The 23,023-nt window shown below is 38.1% G+C and overlaps 2 protein-coding genes across 3 annotated transcripts in view; one reads left to right on the top strand and one right to left on the bottom strand.

The window, feature by feature from the left end:
• The window catches only part of CLNS1A (chloride nucleotide-sensitive channel 1A), a 34,674-nt gene extending 23,872 nt beyond the window's left edge, over nucleotides 1-10,802 (top strand). For both annotated transcript variants that reach the window (XM_027083490.1, XM_027083492.1), the window contains one exon: nucleotides 9,738-10,802. The gene's annotated coding sequence lies outside the window, so the exon portion shown is untranslated. The remainder of the gene's footprint in view (nucleotides 1-9,737) is intronic.
• AQP11 (aquaporin 11) lies at nucleotides 5,637-18,552 on the bottom strand. The gene is made up of 3 exons (XM_027083488.1): nucleotides 16,763-18,552; nucleotides 9,313-9,429; nucleotides 5,637-5,983 (listed from the first exon to the last, which is right to left on the bottom strand). The coding sequence occupies exons 1-3, from the start codon at nucleotides 17,379-17,381 to the stop codon at nucleotides 5,904-5,906; spliced, it is 816 nt and encodes a 271-aa protein (XP_026939289.1). The 5' UTR covers nucleotides 17,382-18,552; the 3' UTR covers nucleotides 5,637-5,903.
• Between the last annotated feature and the right edge of the window lie 4,471 nt (nucleotides 18,553-23,023).

Here is a 23,023-nt window from a genome sequence, read left to right as displayed (position 1 = left end):
GAATGCCTGAGGCTACCAGAAGCTAGGAGAGAGGTCTGGAACAGATGCTTCCCTAGTGCCTTTAAGAGGGATCATGGCTCTGCTGACACCTTGCTTGGACTTCTGACCTCCAGAACTGAGAATAAATTTCTGTAATTCTAAACGACCTAGTTTATGGTACTTTGTTATGGTGGTACTAGAAAACTAACACATCTCCTGCATGGTTGTAATTTTTATCTGAGGAATAGGGATCTGGGCTATATATTGTAGTTTAGAGTTTCAAAGAATTAAAAAATTTACAATTATTCATTGTTTAAATGCAAAACTCTGCAGGTAAAGGAAAAGTTGGTTATCGTTACCTAACTTTATAAATAATTTGTGTTCTGAAATATTTTGGGCATATTAAAAAGATTAACCTAGAGAATATTATGCTTAGTGGAATAAGTCAGAAAGAGACATACTATATGATATCGCTTATATGTGGAATCTAAAAATAATACAAATGAATGTATATGCGAAACAGAAACAGACTCACAGATAATAGAAAACAAACTTGTGGTTACCAAAGGGGAGAGAGAAGTAAGGGAGGGACAAATTAGGGGTATGAGATTAACAGATGCAAACTATCATGTAAAAAGTAAACGGGCAACAAGGATATATTGTGTAGCACAGGAAATTATAGTCATTATCTTGTAATAACTTATAATGGAGTAAAATCTGCAAAAATACTGAGTCACTATGCTATACACCTGAAAATAATGTAATATTGTAACTCAACTATACTTCAGTTAAAAAAAAAAATACTAATGTAACACATACCCATATACTCACATGCAGCTAAGAAATAAAATTGTACAAATACAGTTGAAGCTCCCTTTGTATTCCCCAGATCCCAGTCCCCTTCCTCCTCTTCAGAAGTAACCACCATCCCAGATTTGGTATTGATCATAACTATGTATGTGTTTGTATTTTTGCTAAATGTATATGTATGCTATAAACACTATATAGTATTGGGTTACATGGTTTTTTTTTAACTTTTATTAATTGAATCTTTCTGCTGCTTTTCCTACTTAAGCACTTTATTTACTTTTTTTAAGATTTAAAATTTTAATTATTTATTTATTTTGGCTGTATTAGGTACTTTCTTGCTGCGTGCAGGCTTTCTTTGCTTGTGGCAAGCAGAGGCTATTCTTTGTTGCGGTGCACAGGCTTCTCTTTGCAGTGGCTTCTCTTGTTGTGGAGCACGGGCTCTAGGCACGCGGGCTTCAGTAGTTGTGGCACATGAACTCAGTAGTTGTGGCTCGCAGGCTCTAGAGCGCAGGCTCAGTAGTTGTGGTGCATGGGGTTAGTTGCTCCGCGGCATGTGGGATCCTTCTGGACCAGGGCTCTAACCCATGTCCCCTGCATTGGCAGGCGGATTCTTAACCCACTGTGGCACCAGGGAAGCCCCACTTATGTAAATCTTGAAGTTTGCTAGATTTTGCTAAACTCTTCTCCAAAACGATTGTAGCTATTTACAGTTCCACCATTAGGGAATAATGCTTCTCTATATCCTTATCAATTTTTGATATTTCCAGACTCCTGAATTTCTGCCAACCTGATGAATATGGAAGTAGAATTTCATCAGGATTGTAATTTCCATGTTCCTGATTATTAGTGAGATTGAACACCTTCCTGCTTTGTACATTTGACTTTTCCATATTTTTTGCCCAGTTTTTTTTTTTTTTTTTTTGCAGTACGCGGGCCTCTTGCTGTTGTGGCCTCTCCTGTTGTGGAGCACAGGCTCCGGACGCGCAGGCTCAGCAGCCATGGCTCACGGGCCTAGCTGCTCCACGGCATGTGGGATCTTCCCGGACCGGGGCACGAACCCGTGTCCCCTGCATCGGCAGGTGGACTCTCAACCACTGCGCCACCAGGGAAGCCCCTGCCCAGTTTTAAGTTATTTTTTTCTTACTGATCTGTCCTTTATATATTCTAGATTCCAGTCTCCTAGTCTGTGACTTGTCTTTTCATTTTGTTTACAGTGTCTTTTAAAAGCAAGAAGTTGTGGAATCCTGTGTGCTTTTAGAAGCTAGGAATTATTCCTTATGTAGGATGCTTTAAAGTGTGGTTATTCTAGCCCTAGCATTCTAATACAGTTTTGCTACAGTGTGTTTTTAAATAATGTGAACTAGCTCACAAATGATTGCTGAGTAAGGCAGTGATGTCCGTATAACCCAGAAATCACATTGGTTCATGTGCAGTTTTTCCCAACACATTAATATTTTGCACCAACAGTTGTGTACAGTTTTGTAATAGTTAAATCGAAGAATATATGCCTTTAAGTCTGAAATAGAGAGCTGTTGCATGATTTGATTGTTTTAATAGGATCACTCTGGTAATAGAAACAGGAAGTTATTGCAATAATCTGGACAGGAGTAAGTAGATGGAGGCTTGACCAAACTATGCTAGTAGGCCATAATGAAAAGTATGAAAGCCTACTACCCTAGAAAAACACACGTACACAAGAAGACATGCACAAGAATGTTTTATCACATGCATTGATTTAATAGTGAGTAAGAACAAATACCATCAATAAAATGGGTAAACTATGCAGTTTGAATTAACTAGAGCTGCATGTATTAACTTGAGTTATATGTTAGACAACCAAGTATAGAGTTACATTTACAGATGGATATGAGTCTGGAGTTCAGGACAGTTGTACAAGCTGGAGACAGAAATTTGGCAGTTATTAGGATATAGTTGCCATAAAGCCACAAGACTGGATAAAATTACCAAGGGAGTAAGTATAAATAGAAAAGAGCTCAGAGGACTGAGCCCTGGGAAACTCGTATCATTTAGTTTGGGGAAAGGAGGAAGAATAAACTGAGAAGGCAATAATTTTCTGGAAGTGAAGTGATTCAGGAGGAGAAAGCAATAAATTGTATCAAATGCTGCTGATAGGTAAGAAGTATGAGAACTTGATTTAACAGCATGGAAGTCATTGATGGCCTTGGCAGGAATTTCAGTGGAATGGTAGAGTTGAAGGGCTGACTAGAATGCTTCAAGAAAAAATGGGAAGAAGAAAACTGAAGAACTTTTTCAGACTCCCACCATCACATCTGCTTAACCAACTCTTCTTGTGCCCATATATTCTTACCTTTTCTCCTGTTACTATGAATGATCTGTCTGTGCTTCTAGCTAAGGCCAGCCCCTTCAGTTGTGCACTTGCTTCCATCTTTGCTAGCCAATTAAAAACTATGGACCTGGGAAATCTCCCCTCCCTTTCCTACATCATTATTTTCTCTACTGCATCATTCCCCTCAGCATGTAAACATGCTGATGTCTTTCCCACCTTAAAAAAGGAAATTCTTTCTTGACCCAATTTCCCCCACGTTTTCTTTGCTTACAGCAAAAGTCTTTGAAAGAACTGTCCTGCTGCTATCTCCAGTTTTTCTTCTATTTCATGTTTGGGTGCAGGCATGGAATAAGCAGACAGTTGGATTTAATCAAATTGTGGTTAAGCCATGTGAGTATGATGAGATAAAGGAACAAGGGAGTTAAGATTCTATGCAAGAGTGTAATTTAAGCTGCTGAAGGAGACGAGAGTAATTGAGAGGGGAGAAAGATGTGAAAACGTGGTGGTATCGGTGGACAGAAGTTCCCCATGGGGGTTCAGAGGATCATTGGAGATGAGATAGTAGGGCGAGTGAGCTGGAGAGAGGGGTTAGTGGTTGGGGAATGAGGTATTTGAGATCAGAGAAGAGTTTGAGTTATTGGTAATGACAAGCTCAAGGTTATGACCAAAGTTGTAGTTGAGGCAGAAGAGAAGGGAAAAATTATTGAAGGGCCTTTCAAGTTCAGCCAATGAACTGGGAGGCCAAGATATTGGAAGGATCGTCTTTGTAAGTATTGAAATCACCAACAAATACAGCTGGAGTTGTGTTGTGGAGAGTGAGAGTGAGACAGGAACTAAATTCCTAAAGGATCAAGAGGGAATTGAGGGGACTGTACAGTAGATAACTGCAATAAGAAGTACCCAGGTAGAAGGTGGCATGGTCTGATGACATGTTTTTAATGGGGGGAGCAGAGAATAGATGAGGAGAAAGGGACCTGTTCCATCTCCAGGCCCAGTGGTATCAAGAGGTGTGATAGAGAAAACAGCTAAGCTGCCATTTGAGAGGGCTGCAGGGGAAGCCGTGTCATCAGAAGTCACAACCTCTAATTCTGACAAGTGCAGTTTAGAGGGCTGGGCATTTTCACAAATGAATACTCAATTTTCTTAAACCACAGTCTCATGATAAAGAGACATGAATAAAAAAAATTCCTATAAGAAAAATAGCCATGAAATAATAAGTGAAATTCAGCTTCATGTTTGGAAGAGACATAGGGAGTGGCAAAGGGACTATTTTAAAGGGACCAGTCATGTTGTGTGCTTGTAATAGCAGAAGTCAGGCCTAATATTGACTGATCTTTTGATTTTTTTCAAGAGAAGCTAGAACTATGGATTTTTGTGTGGTTTAAAAGCTTAAAATGACTAGCTTGTTATTTTGTTTTAACTACTGTGCAGGCCAAATAAAACAAGTCAGAGACTGCATTTAGCCATTGTTGCAGTTTTATGAACTCTGCTTTTTAAAATAGAAAATACTACGGTATGTATTCCTAAGTTCAAGAGTCAAAGTCCATGACTGTCAAACTGGCTGCCTTGTTGGGCAGCCTGCAGCAGTCTGGTTCAGTCTGCAGGTGTAAAGGGAGTGACTATCACAGGCTGATCACCAAGCAGCACTTAGATCACCTGGCAGTTTATCAGTTGCTTAATTGATTATTACTCAAACAGATCTTATTTCGCCCCCCACCCCGCTTTTTTTTTTTGCTTTCAGTTTTAACTCTGATAATGGAATTCCTTTGAAGAGAAACATACTTAACCTTTTATCATCTGAACTTTTAATAAAAAGTAGACATACAATAAAAGAAAGCTTCTAATAGAGGAAAACTTGAAGGTTCTTTAAGCCTAAAAAAACCCGCTGTTAATTCCTAAACAGATTGTAACATTATAAAGTATTTAATGTTTCTTTAAAATCTTCAATTTTCCTTTAGTCTTAATGATGACGGAGAATATTTTTTTGTATTGAAGTAGAAGTTTAAAGATGGTATTTGGCTGTATTTGACCTTGGGCAAAGCAGTAAACCCCCTTCTAGACTTCCTTTCCTTATCTGTAAACTGGAGATTAAAAATACATGCCCTGCCTACTTCATAAGGTAGCTGTTTAGTCCGATGAGAATGTGAAAAGCGTACACCTTGTATGAGTGCTTTATTCTACTAAAGAATGACAGTTTGCCTAAAGCTAGTGAGATTGTCTATTTAGAGAAAATATTTTAGATTAGAATATATTTAAAATTCAGGAACCCCCTTGAGTATGAGTAGGTATATAATCTACTTCCAAAAGCAACTTTCCTATTGAAAGATGACACTGCTGATGGTATCACTGTGTGAGGTAGTGGCTGAAAAGTATCCTCTCTCCAGTTTTGTAAGCATGACTGTTTGAACTTTGGTTAAAAATCTTGTTCATTCAGGTGACACATGATACACGTACTCTTTCTTGGTCCTACCATCACTTTCCCTTCCCTTCCCTTCCCTTCTCACCCTGTACTCAATTTCTTTTTCATCAAAATTAACAATTATCACTTGAGATTTATATTTAAAGAGTCTTTTCTAGCAGCATTTAATACACGCTTAAAAGAACAAGTCTTAACTGAAAAACACAGGATACCTCATTTTCACAGTAATTTTTTTTAAGTCCCAGTGATGAAAACTCTAAGGCAGTTTCTTCAAAGGAAGATAACATTGACGAATCCAGTGCAGCCAGTGTGTGAATATTAGGTGATAAAATCTTTATCACATCCATCTTGACTGTCCTGAAACTTAGTCTGAGTCTTTTAGAATAGTTACTCCTTTTTATTAATTGTGTGGTTGTTATACAGCCATGGAAGGAAAAAACTGAACATCAAAATCATCAGCAATATACCTGAAAGAAAAATACAGTAAAAACAAAACAATCCCTAAGGAAGTTCATAATCATTCAGTGGTTATAATTTAAGATTATATACAGTTACATACCTAGAGATTTGTAGAGCTATGTTTAAGAGAATTAGCTACATCAGTTCTACATGAAACATGTAGGTGTTTTAAAATATAATATTCTCACATTATTTTTCTTCAACGATGAATCCTTAAAAACAGTATGTACTTGGAAAAACCAATAGGATCTAAACAATGAATTCAAAGGATAAATAAAATAGATCTGGAGTTCTAGTTCTGGCTTCATTACTGACTTGCTGAGTGAGAAACTCTGGACTTGTGTCTCCATTTTAGTCTCAACGATTAATAGCTTTTAGAGCTGTATTAATAAGCAGAGTATCTGAAAGAAAACTTCAGTTGACGTTTTAAATCTTAAATATAAATATGTTTTTAAAAAAATCACATTAGCAAATCTTCATTTTTGAGGTCATGCCAGATAAATCTAAACTAGCATATATATATATGTATATATATGTAAACAGTGTGATTTTTTTAAAAACCATTTTTTAAGATTTAAAATTTTTCAGTGGGAAATAGGGACAGAGGAGATTTAGGCACAGGACTCAAATCACTGTCTAACAGAGAAGTCTGCAGTGGTTAATGTTTTTATCTTAAGGTATGTAGGCTTAAAGCTCTAAATCAGTTTAAACTTAGATTAAGAATGTGTTTTTGTCACATGCAGATTTGATAGTTTACTCCTGTTTGCTAACGAGAGGAAACCTTAAGGTTTGACTAGCATTTGGATAGCTTAACATATTTTTGAAAGATGAATCTGATTTGCAAACAAAGGCTTTAGATTTTTTTAAAAGTCAGAAACAGTCTGTTAATAAATCCACAAAATTTGACATTTTCTTTATAAAGTCAGAGCTAGAAAATAAGACATTACATTTAAAACTTTCTAAAAATGGAGTTGCAGTTTCATAGAAGCAAATAGAATTTGCAAATTTTTATTATATGAAATGTGTAAGCTAGAGAATTAATTCTATATACATTCTTATAGTCACATTTCTAACATTTTATTAATTGGGGAAGATAGCAGGGCCCATTAAAGGAATTATAATTATCTCCACTATGAAGAGAAACAAGAAAGAACAAGGACCATGTCTTCCAAGAATAGTGTGCTCCCTGCTTGGTCAAAAAGGGAAAGAAGATAGGTATCTTGCAATTACTCTCCTCTGTCACACTCTGTGGCACTGCCTAGTGTGTGTTTGCTTTGACTCCTCATCTCTTACTTAGTTCTTTGAATGACTCTTGTAAAAATAAAATTTATTTTTCTTATCCTTCTTTGAGTTTAATAGTGACCTTATTTCATTTGAGGCCATTCCTTTTCCCAATGGGAATGTAATTTCAGTGTATGACAAAAGTCAGTGGCAAGCCAGAATTCAGTATTCTAAAAACTGCCATTTAGTCACATGTCTTTTATCCACACCTATCGAATTATTTCTATATTGTTTCTCATTCACAAACCTGTGAAAGCAGTATAGGAACATGGCTCTTTAAATGAAAAACTAGAACAGAAATTTTATTTGGGTCTGTTTACAAAAAGCTAGGAAATCCTTAGGTTAACAAAGGAAGAATCTTTGAATGTATATTTTCAACAGGCTAATTAGGGCCATACATAATTGCAGAAAAGTTTGATCCCAATCCCATTTTTAAAAGATCCCTTGGATAGGAAGTAAAGAAATAAAAGTGTATTTGTTTTTCATTTACGTATTTGGATTGTTTTTTGGATAAGTGGTTCTTTAAAATGTTTTGGTAACGGCAACAAGTAATGTTCTCTTCCTGTTTGCACCACACTGTCAGGAAGAGAATATACTCTGTGTTCCTACCCTACTACTCGCTGGTCTGTATATTTGCTAAAGGGGCAGAAGTGATTGCTCCTTTTTTTTTTAATCTGTCATGAGACTTTTTTCCAGTATGTTCTTCCAGGAAGAAGTTATCAAGTGATTTAGGCTAGAAAATGTGTTTAAAAAAGTCATGGTCTTTTTACAGAGAATGGCAATGACTTCTGTTTCTTTTTTCTTTTAAAATTCTTTTGGAAAGGCCTACTTTTTAGTTGTTTTTCAAGTAGTGAATGACATAATTCCTTAGTATCATGGGCCTACTGTTAAAATTGTAGTTGGAGCACATTAACAAATATATAATGTTAATAATATATGTTCATTTCAAATAAGACATATTAAGAGAATTTTTCCATATAAAAACTTCAGTAGACCTGTCCAATTAGTGATGTTTTTAACTTCTTCATGAACTTCAGTGACCTTTTTTACTTCTTAAAAATTAAGAGCAGAGAAAATTTAAAGAACTTATTGGAAAATACTAGTAATCAATGGATGAGAAAAAGCTACCATTATTAGCATTTTAAAATACAGGTTTTCTCTGATATTCTTCATGTTTAGGCCTATAGATATTGCTGAGCATAATAGATACTAAATGTGAGGAAAATTCCTAAATGAAACGAATGGAAGGAATGGAAGGAGTGAAGTATGATGGCTATTCAAACCTGTTATGCCTGTGTTCTCTCCTATAAGTACCCTCCTCCCCACCCCCCTTTTTTTTTTTTAAAGAAATGAGCAACAAGAAACAAAATGCAAACCGGATAAAAAGAAAGATGAACTAACAGAAGGCCAGCTATCCTCATATTCATTTATAGTTATGAATTATAGTCAGGCTTAAAACAGATGACTAAACAAAATCAAGAAATGCTGATAACTTATATAAGGAAATGCATATCATGATTACAGTTATTTTATAACTTCTTTATGTTATTTGACCTACCTGAAAAGAGGAGTTTTACATATCTGATCCAGATAGAGAGAACAGGAATGCAACTTGTGGAAAATTTTAAAACTACATTTATTATAGTTCTGCATTGTTTCATGAGATGCCCTTCTGTAAAATGAGTCAAATGAACTAAATAGTATTTTATTTGGCGCTCACAAACTGGAAAAAAACAAATTCCTTTAGCAAAAAAAAAGATTATTTTTTAAAGGAAGTAATTACTTCTCACTTTTTTGCCCTCATATCTGAGGGATTCTTAAAGTGGTATCAGACCTCAAACTGACTATCCTTAACTAGGTAATTTGTTTCTTTGAAGATAAAAACAGTTTTAAAGGATACTGCACAAAATAAAATGTTACTTCAGGCATAACATTTCCTACCTTTTTTCTTTTCTGTCCCTACTCTGGCTTTGGAAATTGACATGTTACAGTGACATTCCATATCATATTTAAAATATTCTAATCTTTTAATTATATTAAATAAAAATATGCTTACCTAAAGAAGGAGCCAGCCAATATACTATAAAAAATTGAAGGAATGCTTCATCAAAACACTTGAAATGTAGTGAAAGTGCCAAAGCTGGATTAAATACAGCTCCTGTTAGACTTCCTCCTGTAATACATTTTAAACAGAATGATACCAAACCATATATCTTACATTTTCTGGCAACTAGAAATAGAGGGATTACTAAATGTAACTATTTCATTTTAGGTATTTAAGTATTCTTATTCTGTAATCTTCCTTTGCAGAATCACCTGGCATAGAGGATAAAAATAGATTATAGATTATAATATGCCAGGTGCAAAAAAGCGGGGGTGGGGGGGGACAAAGGACATTAAGAATTTTAATCCAATGCTTTTCCTATAGTATATTATAAAATGCACATTGAAAGTTAACCTGCTCTGTTATTGTTCCTACAGTTTTATAAAACAGGAGATTTGGCTGCCCTTCTTAACATTCATCAACTTAAATGAGTGAATAATAATAAAAATAAGACTAAAGTACATTTAAAATGGGTACAATACCCCAAGATCCTCTTGAGCAGAAGTACCTTTGCTTTGAAAACAAAAAATGGACCACAGCATTATCATTGACTCCATTTTTACTTGGCAGCAGAGCCCTGAAGAAGTGACTGTGAGTGGTATGTGAATTATATCTCAATAAAGTGGTTACAAAATTTTTAAAAATAAAAAAAAGTGACTGAGTAGTCGTGAAAGATAAGCACAAATTCTAACTGTTGACTACTTTTCAGGATTCATGGTCCAGCTCTGCACAGGGTCTCTCTCTGAGATGGGGCCCAGGAGCTTATAGTTCTGGCTACATAGCAAGTAAGGAAAGGCAAAAGAGGTTGGACTGCCTGTCCAGTGGTTCTCACCTGAACTGTGGCTCAGCTTTTCAAAACATATTCTAATTGTATCCCTGAGATAGAGACATTTCTGGTGGTTGTTCCAAGTGGAAGCTTTGGCACACTTGTCTGCCTCTGACTCAGCCACAGCTACAGATCCGGAGATCTTCACAAATTTTACGTGGACATATGCCACTATAGCATGTTAATTGTCTTTATAAAATGCAGTGAAGTAAATTTGGAAATTAAGAGACCCTTTCATAAGATTTCACTAATGAGATTTCACTCCTGATAGGCTGAAAACATTGAAGCTGTGTGGAGGTAAAGATGTTGACACTGAACTGAGTTCACTCCATGGCTAAGAGTCCTTTTTAGCATACCAGCCTCACAGCATGATTCATATTTATGCCTCAGCAGTTATAAATGACATCACATCATGGACCTTCCGGACCACTCTTGAATAGTCAAATCTTGGAATGTTAAACCTGCAACTGCCGAGGGCCAACAGAATTGTTTGGTTGGCATGTGGTCATTTCAGCTTAATTCCACAAAAAATTACTGAGTTCTTATGTTCTGGACACCATGGATAAAAATATAAGGATTCACACAGATCTTTATAATATAATATGTGCGGTGATAATATAAGTGACCTGTGATTTTTTTTCAGCATTTATCAATAAAAATAGACTGAATCATTGCCCTCATAATTAGTTTGCTTCAGTTTTCCCATTAGGTCTTTGGTATCTCCATTAGGTCTAAGAACACTGTCAGTCAGTTTTATACCATTCTAAAACTCCAACTACTTCACACTTATCTTCTAACCCTTACATCACCAATTCTGCTCAGTGTGACTTGGTAGAAGCTGCCCCTCCTACCCAGAGGTACAGTCTATTCCCCTGTCGTGGATATGGATTGGCTTTGCAACTTGCAGTGACAAATAGAATGCAGCAGAAGTGATGCTATGTGAATTCTGAATGTGAGAAGCAACGCTGAGTGAATTCTAGGTTCAGGTCTCAATAAAGCCATCGTCGGTTTCCACTTTTTACTCTCTTGGAACAATGTCCTGACCATGTAAGTGAGCTGGAGGATGAGAGGCCACAGGGAAGAAAACTGAGGCATCTTAGATGGCTGTTGGTACCAACTGCTGGACGAGTGAAGCACCTTGGCTCTTCCAGACATACTAACTGTCCAGCTATATGATCTCAGGAATTTCCAATCTAATCCACAAAGTCATGAAAAATAATAAATTACTGTTATTTTAAGGATAAGTTAACTGATTCAGAAATCCATTGTGTCAACAAAAGGCCCAAAATGTGGCATTGGCTTTGATGATTTAGACTGGGTAATTCTTTGTTGGGAGTTGTCCTTTGCATTGTAGGATTTTTAGCAGCATTCCTAGCCTTCACCCACTAGGTGCCAGTTGCACATCCATCTCCCACCTTGTAACAACCACAAATGTCTCCAGACATTGCCAAAAGTCCCCTGGGGGGGCGGGGGGCAAAACTGTCGTATTGAAAACCACTGTCCTGGAGAACTACTGGTACTTGTATACTAGTAGACACACATAAGATTGTTTACTTATAGTAGCAATGAACTGGGAAAAACCTAAATGTCCATTCAGAAGAAGGTAGCTAAGTATACAACTTAGTTATTAATTTGGAATACCATTCAGTACTGAAATAAGTGAAATCTCTTTACTAATATAGATCTCCAAGACAATATCACTGAACCACACCACTAAACAAAGCAAACTGCAGAAAGTAAAGTATGATACCTTTCGTGTTAACATGACCACATAATAGTTTCTATAGGGTCCTATCTATACGTATAATAAATGCACGTAAGAATTTGGAAGGACACATATGCATGCACAGAGGACTACACTGGTGAGAAGAGTAGGCAGGGAAGGAGAGGGGACAGGCATGAAGGATGGCAATCAAAAGTCTCATTGGTAATATTTCCATTTTTTACAAAAATAACACATTCATGTATTGTGTAATTAAATGTGAATTATTCAAAAAGTAAGAATCATCCATCAGGCACAGAACTTACAGAAAATGGCTTTGAAAAATGAGTTACTATTTATTGATGTCTGGAGGGGAGAAGCCATAACATATGTTGAAGAAGAGGTATCAACAGGGAGATCCAGCTGGCTGACTGCCAAGAGTTTTAGAAGACAGTATGACCTTGGTGAAATTACCACAAAGACTGAGTCCCAAATCTGATAATTATAGGCACTAATGTTTCTCAGTACTCCTAAAGGGAATCAAATTCTCTGTGACAGAATGACACTAGTTAAAATCATGTAAGACTCGTGTAAAAGCTAGAATGTCAATTAACTAATTCATAATGGAAGCTAGGCCTTTCCAGTGACCAGAACATTTGTGCCAGTTACTTTGGGAAGAACTTGGAATACATTATTATTCATCATAGTCTGAAGAGATAGGTAGTATTATTCTCCATTTTAAAGATGAGGAAACTGAGACCTAAATTACGTTATCTCTCCTATGGACACAGTCCAACTCCAAGGCTGTGTGCTTAACCACTATATTATACTGGCATGATTAAAAAAAAAAAGTTTTGGAACTTCGTTTGAAGCTGTTTTTCATTTGTAAATTGACACCTATTTCATATGGTTATTGTATTAAAAATAAACATATGTAAAGGACTTAGTTCCCTTCTCCTTTGACAAATAATCTTACCCAAATTCTTCGTGACTTAGAAGGATACAAAAACCTCCTGAATGGAGTAAAGAAATGAAGTAAAAATGCAGTTACTTCAAACAGTATATTAGGCTTATTTTGAAAGCTCTTAGACATAAAATATGGAATACCCAGATATGTATTACTTCTTTCTATTTTTAAATGAATAGAGTATTTGCTAATTCATTCACTCATTCTAAAAATAATGAGTATTTATTTGTAACAGGTGACACCATGCTAAGTCCTAGTTATAACAATGAATAAAACAATTTTAGTCTCTGTACTCATAAAGCTTACTGTCTGGTGGAGGAAGACAGGCATTACATCAGAAAACAAGTATATAATTTAAAAATTCTACAAAGGAAATGAACAGGGTACAGTAATAAAGACAGCCTATTTGAATATGTAAAATAACAGATTTTTTTCCCAATATGTAATTAATTTAAAAATGAATGCAGTTCTCTCTTACCCTGGTCATTGAACCAAATTCTCCCAAAACCTAAATTAAGGAAGATTTGCTTGAAATTTGCATTAATAGTTTTATAGCTTTAATATGTTAATAAATCACAGGTTTTTTTACTTTATTTGGGAAGTCAATACATGATAAGTGGTAATGACATCAGTGGCTTCCATCTGCACATCAAAGTGCAGGGTGCTAAATCAATAACTACACCATCAGACGCTTGATCATTGGCTATCCAAGGAGCCTGTGGCTATGCTGCTGGACAGTTATGTTCTGTAATCTTAAATTATCAGTTCTTTTGATGTGACCTGTATTAGTGTCCTCAAAATGCAAGTGATTAAGGAAATATCCCAGCATGCAACTTAGCCAAACCAGTACTAATAGTATCTTAGAAGTTTAAAAAAAAAAAAAAGACATATCAAAGTAACTTGTAACGATGCCTGATTTAGCAGATGCTTCCCCTGACTTTCCTTCCCTATCCATTCTTAACTCCTTCCTACAAAAGCCTCACCTCTGCCTGGTAAGACACACACTCAGCTAGTCCCCAAACAGTTCACTCTATTTAGAATAACTGATCTAAAGTTATGACTTATATCCATAGAAAAAATGGGAGTGACATGGCTTCGTGCAGCACTTCCCAAAGTATGTTCTCTTCTGCTACACACTCCTAGACAAAAGGATTCCATAAGTTTGAAAAACTGTGTTCCACATGCTTCTCTTGTTGGAGTTTCACAATAAACAGTCGCATAGTAAAGGCTCTGTGAAGTCTTAAATTAGAAAATCTGTTTAATCCAGTGTTTGCCAAATTTACTTGGCAACAGAATCCTTTTGTGACTTAAATTTTTTTAAGTTATGCTAAAATATACATAACATAAAATATGCCATTTTAACCATTTAAAAGTGTATATTCATGGCATTAATTACAGTCACAATGTTCAATCATCACCACTATTTCCAAAACTTTTCCATCACCCCAAACAGAAACTTTGTACCCATTAAACAAAAAGTCCCTATTCCTCCCTGCTACCCAGCCCATGGTAACCTCTATTCTACTTTCTGACTCTATGAATTTGCCTATTCTGAATATTTCATGTAAGTGGAGTCATATAACATTTGTCCCTTTGTGTCTGGCTTATTTTGCTTAGCATAATGTTTTCAAGGTTCATTCCTATCGTAGTGTGTATCAGAACTTCATTCCTTTTCATGGCTGAACAATATTCAATTGTATGTATATATTTTTGTTACTTTTGAGGAATATGCTGTAGAAATGCTGATAATGAAATGAGTATAAGCTTTAGTGTCAGTTTAAACCATGGTTCCAGCACATTCTAGCTGTGTGACCTTGGACAGGTCATTTCACTTTTCTGAGCCTCACTTACATAAAAATGGGAATAATGTATTCATCAGTGGGTTGCTGTAAGGATTAACTAGGATAACTCATATAAATTTCCTACATGCTTGGCATGTTGCCCAATGAATATTCTTATCTCCCTTATATTGGCAGAAAAGGAAGATCATAATAGGGTATCAATTTCTGTAACAGTGCTAAATAATTGTTAGGTTCTGTCCCTGCAAACAGCCTCCAGCACTGCCCAATATTGTACCCACTAGCCACATATGGCTATTGAGTACTTGAAATGTGGCTATAGCAACTGAAGAAGTAAATATTTAATTTTAGTTGATTTATACCTAAATAACCATATGTGACTAGTGGCTACTGAAATGGCCAGCAAAGTCTAGACTGGAGCAGTGGTTCATATTGGGATCACCTGGGAAAATTTAAAATCTACTATTGCCTAGGCCCCTTCCCACAGCAATTAAATCTTAATCTTGGCACCCAGATATGGGTATGTTTAAAACACTCCCTAGGTGACTGTAATGCAGAGAGAATGTTGAGAACCACTGCTATAGTGATCCCTTCACTCTCTCCTCCTCCCCTACCAATTAGTATCCTCATTTCAGCAATGTTGATGTCAATAGTGTGAGGGGAAGAAAAAGAGCAGTGTTTTTGGACACCTTAAATTGTTATTTTATGGGTTCTTTCTAATAACTCTCCTTATATTTATGTATAACTTCAATTATTATCTTGTTTCTCTTCTCTCAAAATCTTTGTCACTTATAAAATAGGTATTGGCTAATATATACAGTATTATTATGAAATCATAAATATGTATTAAAAGTACAAAAATAGGAAGAATACCAATTTAAAGATAATCAAGAGAGGGAGGAGGAACTGTGTATAACATTTTATTAACTTAAAACATCTTTTAAATGTTTACCACTTCTAATTATATAAGTACAGAGCTAAATTGTGGCATAACTTTTTTCAAGGGATGTTTCTGCTTTGGCCCAAACCTAAAACTTTAATAAGCAACTACTCATCAACCCCTCAGATATGCATAAATCCTTCCTTCTCTCCTATACCATTTACTTCCATCTGCCTCTACAAAAAAAATGGTACTAGATCTAAAGAAATTGAAATGGATTGGAAATTCTTTCATTTCTACCTAGGAAGTCGAGCATATGTTTAAAATTCCTTATCTTGAGGTTTGCGTCTACTCATAGTTTCTCTTTCAGTGGGCAGAAGACTGATTCTTACTACTAATTCCTTTTATTAGATTCCTGCCTCCAAAACATCTTAGAATTCAGATATAGTCCTAATGAAATATTTTGTCGTGATCATTTAAAATAACACACTTCATCATCAAACTTTTGTTTTTTGGATTTTCTTGTCCCATTTGGAATATTCAGATTATCCACTAAATCTGAGATCTGTCAAGGTGAACAAATGGTTTACAAGAAATCAACAGATTCTCAAGAATTATTAGTTTTTAAAAAGCGTCTTTGATTTCAAGCACGTTTTGATTTTAAAACACATCTTTCTTGATAGGCCATTAAAAATTCACTTATAACTCAAGATGAATTATTAAGGAGATAAATGATTTTAAGTAATTTTGTAGAAAAAGAACTAAGAAATAGAACTACAGAATTTCTACTTCCCACTCTTACTACTAACCAATCAGGTAGCTTGTGCTTTAAATTGGAAGGAACTTTTGACACCCAGGATCATGTTTCAGTGAGAGTCTCAGAAAGGATCTATACCAAGTTGGCAAGAGGTAGCTGATGTAATCTTTCCTTTCTACCATTACAACAATCCCTTTGTAGGATATTTGAACCCTTGGCAATATCTCACATGATCTCAGTTTCAGCACAGAAGTGGCTTTCTCTGGGTGTTAAAAAAAAAAAAGCACTGAATGGAGGATCAATATTTCGACCCTATCGGTAAAGAATGAGCTGCAAAATGATTAGAATTACGGAGATACCAATATTGACTTCACAGAGGCATAATGGCTTAAAATGTATCTTGGCAAAGAACTTAGAGCCTCAAGTCATAGAAGCTCCGGACATGCCAAGTGTTTTGTGGGAATAACAAACCTGCATAGACCAAAAAGGTGATGAGTGCTGACAGCAGGTGGATACGAAGCTTGGTTCGGACCTCCTGGAAGTGCAGCAAAGCGCTGTGGAAGATAAAGGAGGAGACGGCCTCTATGATGACCGCTTTGGGCAAGTCCACTTGGATGGGATTCCTGCAAGCGAGGCTCCTCTCGCTGACGTGATACTTGGTCAGTCCCAGGCTCCACAGGGCGCCCATGCAGTACCTGCTGCACAGGGCACCAATCAGCTGAGCTAACAGCCTCATCGCACCCGTCTCAGCGGACATTCCCCCCAGCATCATCTGCATCATCACGCCGCACGGGTTGCTTGAGGTGCCCACCAGAGTCAGGCCATGCACCAACGAGAAGAAGTAGGTTAGCGTCAGCGGCCAGGTGGGGTGCAGGGGTTCCTGCTCGCTCAGCAGTTGCAGCTCATGGGTGCAGAAGCAGAGCTGGAACGTGGCCAGAAACTCCAAGACGAAGGCGTGGGCAGTGGGCCTGTTCAGCTGCTGCCGGGTGACCACGCGGGCCAGCCCCATGAACAGCACGATCGACAGCATCAGCCCCAGCGAGATACAGGTGTCCTGCATCTCGGGCCAGAGCCCCCGCAGCGCCGTCATGGCTCTCTCAACACCAGACTGGGAAGCCTGCTCTGGCTCGGCAGGAGGCGGTCTATGGGCCGGAGTCCTAAGTCCTCAGCCCCGCCCCCTCACGCCCCTCGGGGCGGGCCGACTCTAGGCTTACTGGAGGCACCGGGGGCGCTACGCGAAAGGCTCCTCCCCTCCCCGGCTCTGAGCTAGGGTGTTGTTACCAGAGCCGGGGAGGAGGGGCGACGAGGACAGCTCTGCGAGGGCACTGGCTGAGGGGCCAAAGGTCAGCAGGAGCCGGACAAGCACACGCCCTCGCCGCTTCCCTCAGGGACTGGAAGCAGGCGCGGGTGGGGCAGGGAGTGGAGGGAAGGCGCGCGTCCGGAGGCCATTGCGCATGCGCGCGGCGGCCGCGCGCCTTTGCGAGAGGCTAGACTTGGGACCGCCGGACCCCTGGCGACGCCGGGCGCGCTTCTCCCAGTGCTAAGCGGGAGGGCGCGCGCCCCTTGCGCTTGGACAGGTGCTTTGACGTGGGAAACTTGAGGGGTTTTCCTTCCCCGCTCCTAAAACTGTAAAGCCGGCAAGCTGGAAAGACCGCTAAAGCTCATCTCGGCCAACCACCTCGTGTTTAATTTATGGGGCGACTGAGAAGACGGGAAGTGACGGAGGTGCAACGCGGAGGTCGGGGGTGGGGCTGGGTGGTGGTTTGCGGGGAGTAGATTTCAGAGCGAACCAGGGCTTGACCTGTGTGAAGAAGGGCAGGCAACTGGGTCTCCTTGAGCCTTAGTTTTTTTCACCTGCCTGTGACGTTTACCTCGTAGAGTTGTGGGTCAGACGACCCACCTCATCGATTTGTTTTAAAAAAGCATGGAAGGCAAGTAGCACAGAGCCTGGCAGACAGGAAGTGTTCAAGAAGTGCTAGGCTGAAGTTGAAAGAGCACGTCTTGCCACCGACCCCCACTCCCAACAGCTCGCCCACCTTGGGCGGCCCTTTGTGGGTGCAGCTGGGAGGGAATGTCTGAGATTCCTCAGACCTTGCACCTGTCGTGGTTTTCTGCCAATGGAATGGGTGTCATGATTTAGTTGGGGGAGAGGGGTGCAAATTCCTTAGCACTCTCCAGCCTCAGTTCTGCCTCCCCTGGGCTCTGCTGAAACACAAGTCCACATTTCTGAGGGCTGGAGAGAAGTGAGAGAAGAGCTAAAATGAGAGGAATAATTAGCCCGAGCTTCAAGTGATAGAGCGCTTGGAAGGTGTTCTTGACACCACTAGGTGGCATCTCTGGGGGGGCTCCAAGGAGCTCGGGTCCTTTATGTCTCGGCATGGAAAGAATTCAGCCAGAGGCGAAGTGGTAGATAAGAAGTGATTTATTAGAATAGGATGCTTGTGAGGCTTACAAGTGGGCAGGCGAGAGGATGCTGTGCCCTGAGAACTTAGTGGGCTACAGTTTTATAATCAAAAGGAAAAGTGGGGAGGGGGGGAAAAACCGCCTTCTTCCTCATTCTTCAGTAGACGTCAAGCTTCCATCATCAGCTCCTCCTGCAGGTTGGGCAGGGGAGTTTTCTTGTCCCTACATGGTCAAGCCAGGACTGTCATGGCACTATGGAAAAATTATTTCAGGTCTCAGTACAGTGAGGGTCTTTCACTTTGAAATGTCACTTTTCCATAAAGTATTGTTTTTTATGTGTGCAGAGAGTATGTCCTAGGGGTCATTAATTTACTGAGTTCACTGGGCAGGATGTGAGTCTCATGCCACCATTGTTTTATTGTTTTGGGTCATGTCTCCTGCTTCGGTTGCTATGCAAGCCTGCTTGGTTTCGTGGTTAAGCAGACCTGCTTTCTTGAGTGATCATTAACTTATAGAGGTCTCCCATATTTTTTCTTTACTTACAGTCTCCTTAGTGGGATTAACTATTTAATTACCTACTTTGTCCCTTTACTCCGTCCCTGTCATTCTTGCTGATTCTCCTCAGCTTTCCTTCCCAGTCTCAATTTGTCCTCTAATAACTAATGAAAGAGCTTTTTTTTTTTTTTTTTTTTGCGGTTACGCGGGCTTCTCACTGTTGTGGCCTCTCCCGTTACAGAGCACAGGCTCCGGACGCGCAGGCTCAGCGGCCATGGCTCATGGGCCCAACCGCTCCGCGGCGTGTGGGATCTTCCGGGGCACGAACCCGTGTTCCCTGCATCGGCAGGCGGACTCTCAACCACTGTGCCACCAGGGAAGCCGTCTAATAACTAATGAAAGTTCTCTTCGTAACTCCCAAGTTTTCTGTGGTGCCAGTAGGTATTCTCTGAATTAAAAAATATAAATTTTTTTCAGAAAACACACAAACTATGTAGAAAGATGAAGGCCTTTCCTCTTTCCTGTGTTGGTGCCTGATCAGGAAAGAATTTAGAGTAAATTAAAACTATTGTTTGCTCAGTGCTGTTGAAAGAGGTTGCTTTTAAATCAATTCTGTGAGTGTAACGCCTTTTATCGCTCCCCTTTACTAGAAGTTACTTGAGTTTTCATTAATGTGAATATATTTTGTTTATTGCTCTGCTGATAATTCACTTTTACTAGCACAAGCCATGTAGAAAACTAGCCTTTTGGACTTCGATTAGAAATTTTAATAACATTATAATATACATTGTCATTAAAAGGATTTTGGTAATTCTTTCAATTAAAGAACAAGGGCAAAATAAACCCAATTAATTACTTGTGATTATTTCACATCACATGAATCTCTGTTTTCAGAAACAAGAAATCACTAATTAATCCACCCCATTTCCTTCAACATAAATGTTTGTTGGTATGGGTGACAGAGCTGCATCTTGCAAACCCAGATCTCAAAATTCCAGTTCTAAGACCAGTGTCTTCATGAGGAAGAACGACTCTTCCATAGGTTGGAAGATTAGAAGAGTCTGGCTTCCTCAGCAATGTTGGCCCCATTTTAACCACTTTGCTTCTGTGCATTTCAGAGATATCCTGTTTCTGTGAGGCAGGAAGTACATAATACTAGGTTTGGTGAAAGCACTGGATTTAGCATTTGAAAATGAGGGTTTGCATCTTACGCCATGCTTACTGTGAGATCTTGAGGAAATTGCTAAATCATTAAACTTCTCTGAGCTTCAGTTTCCTCATCATAATATTATGGTAAATAACTAATTTAGGGTTTTGTTGTGAAGATCGAATGAGAATACAGATGAAGTGCTTTGTAAAGAGTTATTACAAATGTTTATTGAGATGTAATTCACATACCATAAAATTCACCCTTTTAAAGTGTACAATTTAGTGGTTTTATTATATTCACAGAGTTGTGTAGCCATCACAAATTATCAGTTATTTTGAGTGGTGATTCTTAGAAATGAAGTCCTAAATTTATAATGCGACTGTCTCTATAATCTTTGCCATGAATTATTTAAATATAATATGAAACAGTTATGTCTTATTATTATATACACTGCTTCCTATGTGGAGAGGAAACCCAAACTATAACTTTAAACAGGTCCATAGCAATCAGTGGATCCTAAAATGGAAGATACTTATCTAGTGCTCTGTCACATATAATCAGTTAAATTTTTGTGAGAACTTTTTGCTTCTATCTCAGTAATATGTTTCCTTCCTTCCTTCCTCCCTCCCTTCCTTCCTTCCTTTCTTTCTTTCCTCCCTCCCTCCCTCCCTTCCTCCCTCCCTTCCTTCCTTATCTTTTTGGCTGTGCCATGCTGCTTGCTTGGGATCTTAGTTCCCCAACCAAGGATTGAATCTGGGCCCATCAGTGAAAGCACCGTGTCCTAACCACTGGACTGCCAAGGAATTCCCTATCTTCCTGTTAATTCTAATTTCAGTTAAAAAAAATATTTGTTGAGCCACAGACATTAATAAGACACAGTCTGCCTCAATAACACAATCTTATAATAATATGTGATATTTATTGAGCACTACTTTGTGCCAAACATTGGATATTATTAGCCTTGCTTTACATAGGTCAAGAGAGGATTTAAAAAAAAATAGAGAAGATATCATTTAATATGGTGGAAGAAGAAGAGTGCAGATAAATTAAAATTATTTTAAGGCATCACCAATGCTTTAAATTTGGACTAATTGAATCAACATATAATGGATAAGATCAGATTTTTAAAAAGTTGGCTTGTTTGAAAAAGCCCTCTAGATTGTCTTTTTCCTTTTGCTCTGATTTCATGTTATGTACTAATTTGACTTCCCATGCTTCTTTTTTTCTGAATTTTATTTAATTAATTTTTTTATACAGCAGGTTCTTATTAGTTATCTATTTTATACATATCAGTGTAGACATGTCAATCCCAATCTTCCAATTCATCACACCACCACCACCACCGCCCCACTTCCCCCTTGGTGTCCATACGTTTGTTCTCTACATCTGTGTCTCTATTTCTGCCTTGCAAACTGGTTCATCTGTACCATTTTTTCTAGATTCCACATATATACGTTACTATATGGTATTTGTTTTTCTCTTTCTGACTTATGTCACTCTGTATGACAGTTTCTAGGTCCATCCATGTCTCTACAAATGGCCCAATTTCGTTCCTTTTTATGGCTGAGTAATATTCCATTGTATATATGTACCACATCTTCTTTATCCATTCATCTGTTGATGTGCATTTAGGTTGCTTCCATGACCTGGCTATTGTAAATAGTGCTGCAATGAACATTGGTCCATGCTTCTTAATACCACGAAAAAGAAGCCTTGGAGAGAGGATATAAGAATTTCAACTATCAGGAAAGAATATGATTTACGTTAAATAATTAAATGATATTTCAGTTCATGCTTAAGGGACTAAATCATTTTTTTAACTTTTAATTATGAGAATTTTCTAACATACAAAAGCAGAGGGAATATATAGTAAATTCCTATATAGTTTTCACTATATATACTATTCAATGATTATCGATACTTTGCCAATTTTGTTTCATTTATTCAGTTTTGGTGGGGAGGAGACTGGAGTATTTTAAAGCAAATTCTATACATCTTGTCATTTTTCCTAGATATTTCTTGTGTCAGTCCACTCTTTCTCTGCCTCTCTTCCCTGCTCTGATTCCCTTGAGGCTTATCTGTATAGAATGCAGATAAGGACTGCATTACCCAATAGCATAAGGACTTCCTTACCCAATATCATCTAGTTGGGTTCTGCTAATGGATAGTATCACCAGGAGCTTAATACCTTGAGGTACTATTCTTCTGGCTCCCTTTCTGAGGGTTTGTGGCAGCCAGGTGTATCCTTCAACCAAATGTCACAACTTCTTGTCACAAGACTTCTCTGTCTCTGGGTTCTGATAACCACACCCTTTCCTCACCCCTAGGCCTAGGGGTGTTAACAGTTGTTATTACTAGTCCAGGGGTACTGGGTTATCCCTTCTAGTTTCCCTACAGTCTTCCTGCATCTTTGAAAAGGATCCTTTTTATTAAATTCTCTTTAAATTACCTGATTTGATTGCTACTGTTTTCTGCTAGAAACCTGACTGAAATGTCATTTTACACACAACTACTTTAGGCTGCATCCCTAATTGATAAAGATATTTTTTTAAAAATGTAAACACTATGTTACTGTCCCATGTAACAAATTAACGATACTTTCTAAATATCATTTAATACCCAGTCCAAATTCACATTTCTCCGATTGACTAAAAACATGTCTTTTCGTTTAAGATCCAAACAAA

The sequence above is a fragment of the Aethalodelphis obliquidens genome, unplaced genomic scaffold, assembly GCF_003676395.1.
Source record: "Aethalodelphis obliquidens isolate GAN/ISIS:26980383/991018 unplaced genomic scaffold, ASM367639v1 scaffold50, whole genome shotgun sequence".
NCBI lineage: Eukaryota > Metazoa > Chordata > Mammalia > Artiodactyla > Delphinidae > Aethalodelphis > Aethalodelphis obliquidens.
The sequence above is the reverse complement of the archived record's forward strand: the minus strand, read 5'-3'. Positions and strand labels throughout refer to the sequence as shown.

What these genes read in the sequence shown, in the direction of transcription:
- AQP11 (XM_027083488.1), bottom strand. Translation starts at nt 17,381, where the DNA reads ATGACGGCGCTGCGGGGGCTCTGGCCCGAGATGCAGGACACCTGTATC. An exon ending in CACCTTTTTGGTCTATGCAG is followed by an intron (nt 9,430 to 16,762) that starts GTTTGTTATTCC and finishes AATGTATTACAG; the next exon opens with GAGGAAGTCTAACAGGAGCT. An exon ending in TTGGCTGGCTCCTTCTTTAG is followed by an intron (nt 5,984 to 9,312) that starts GTAAGCATATTT and finishes TTTTTCTTTCAG; the next exon opens with GTATATTGCTGATGATTTTG.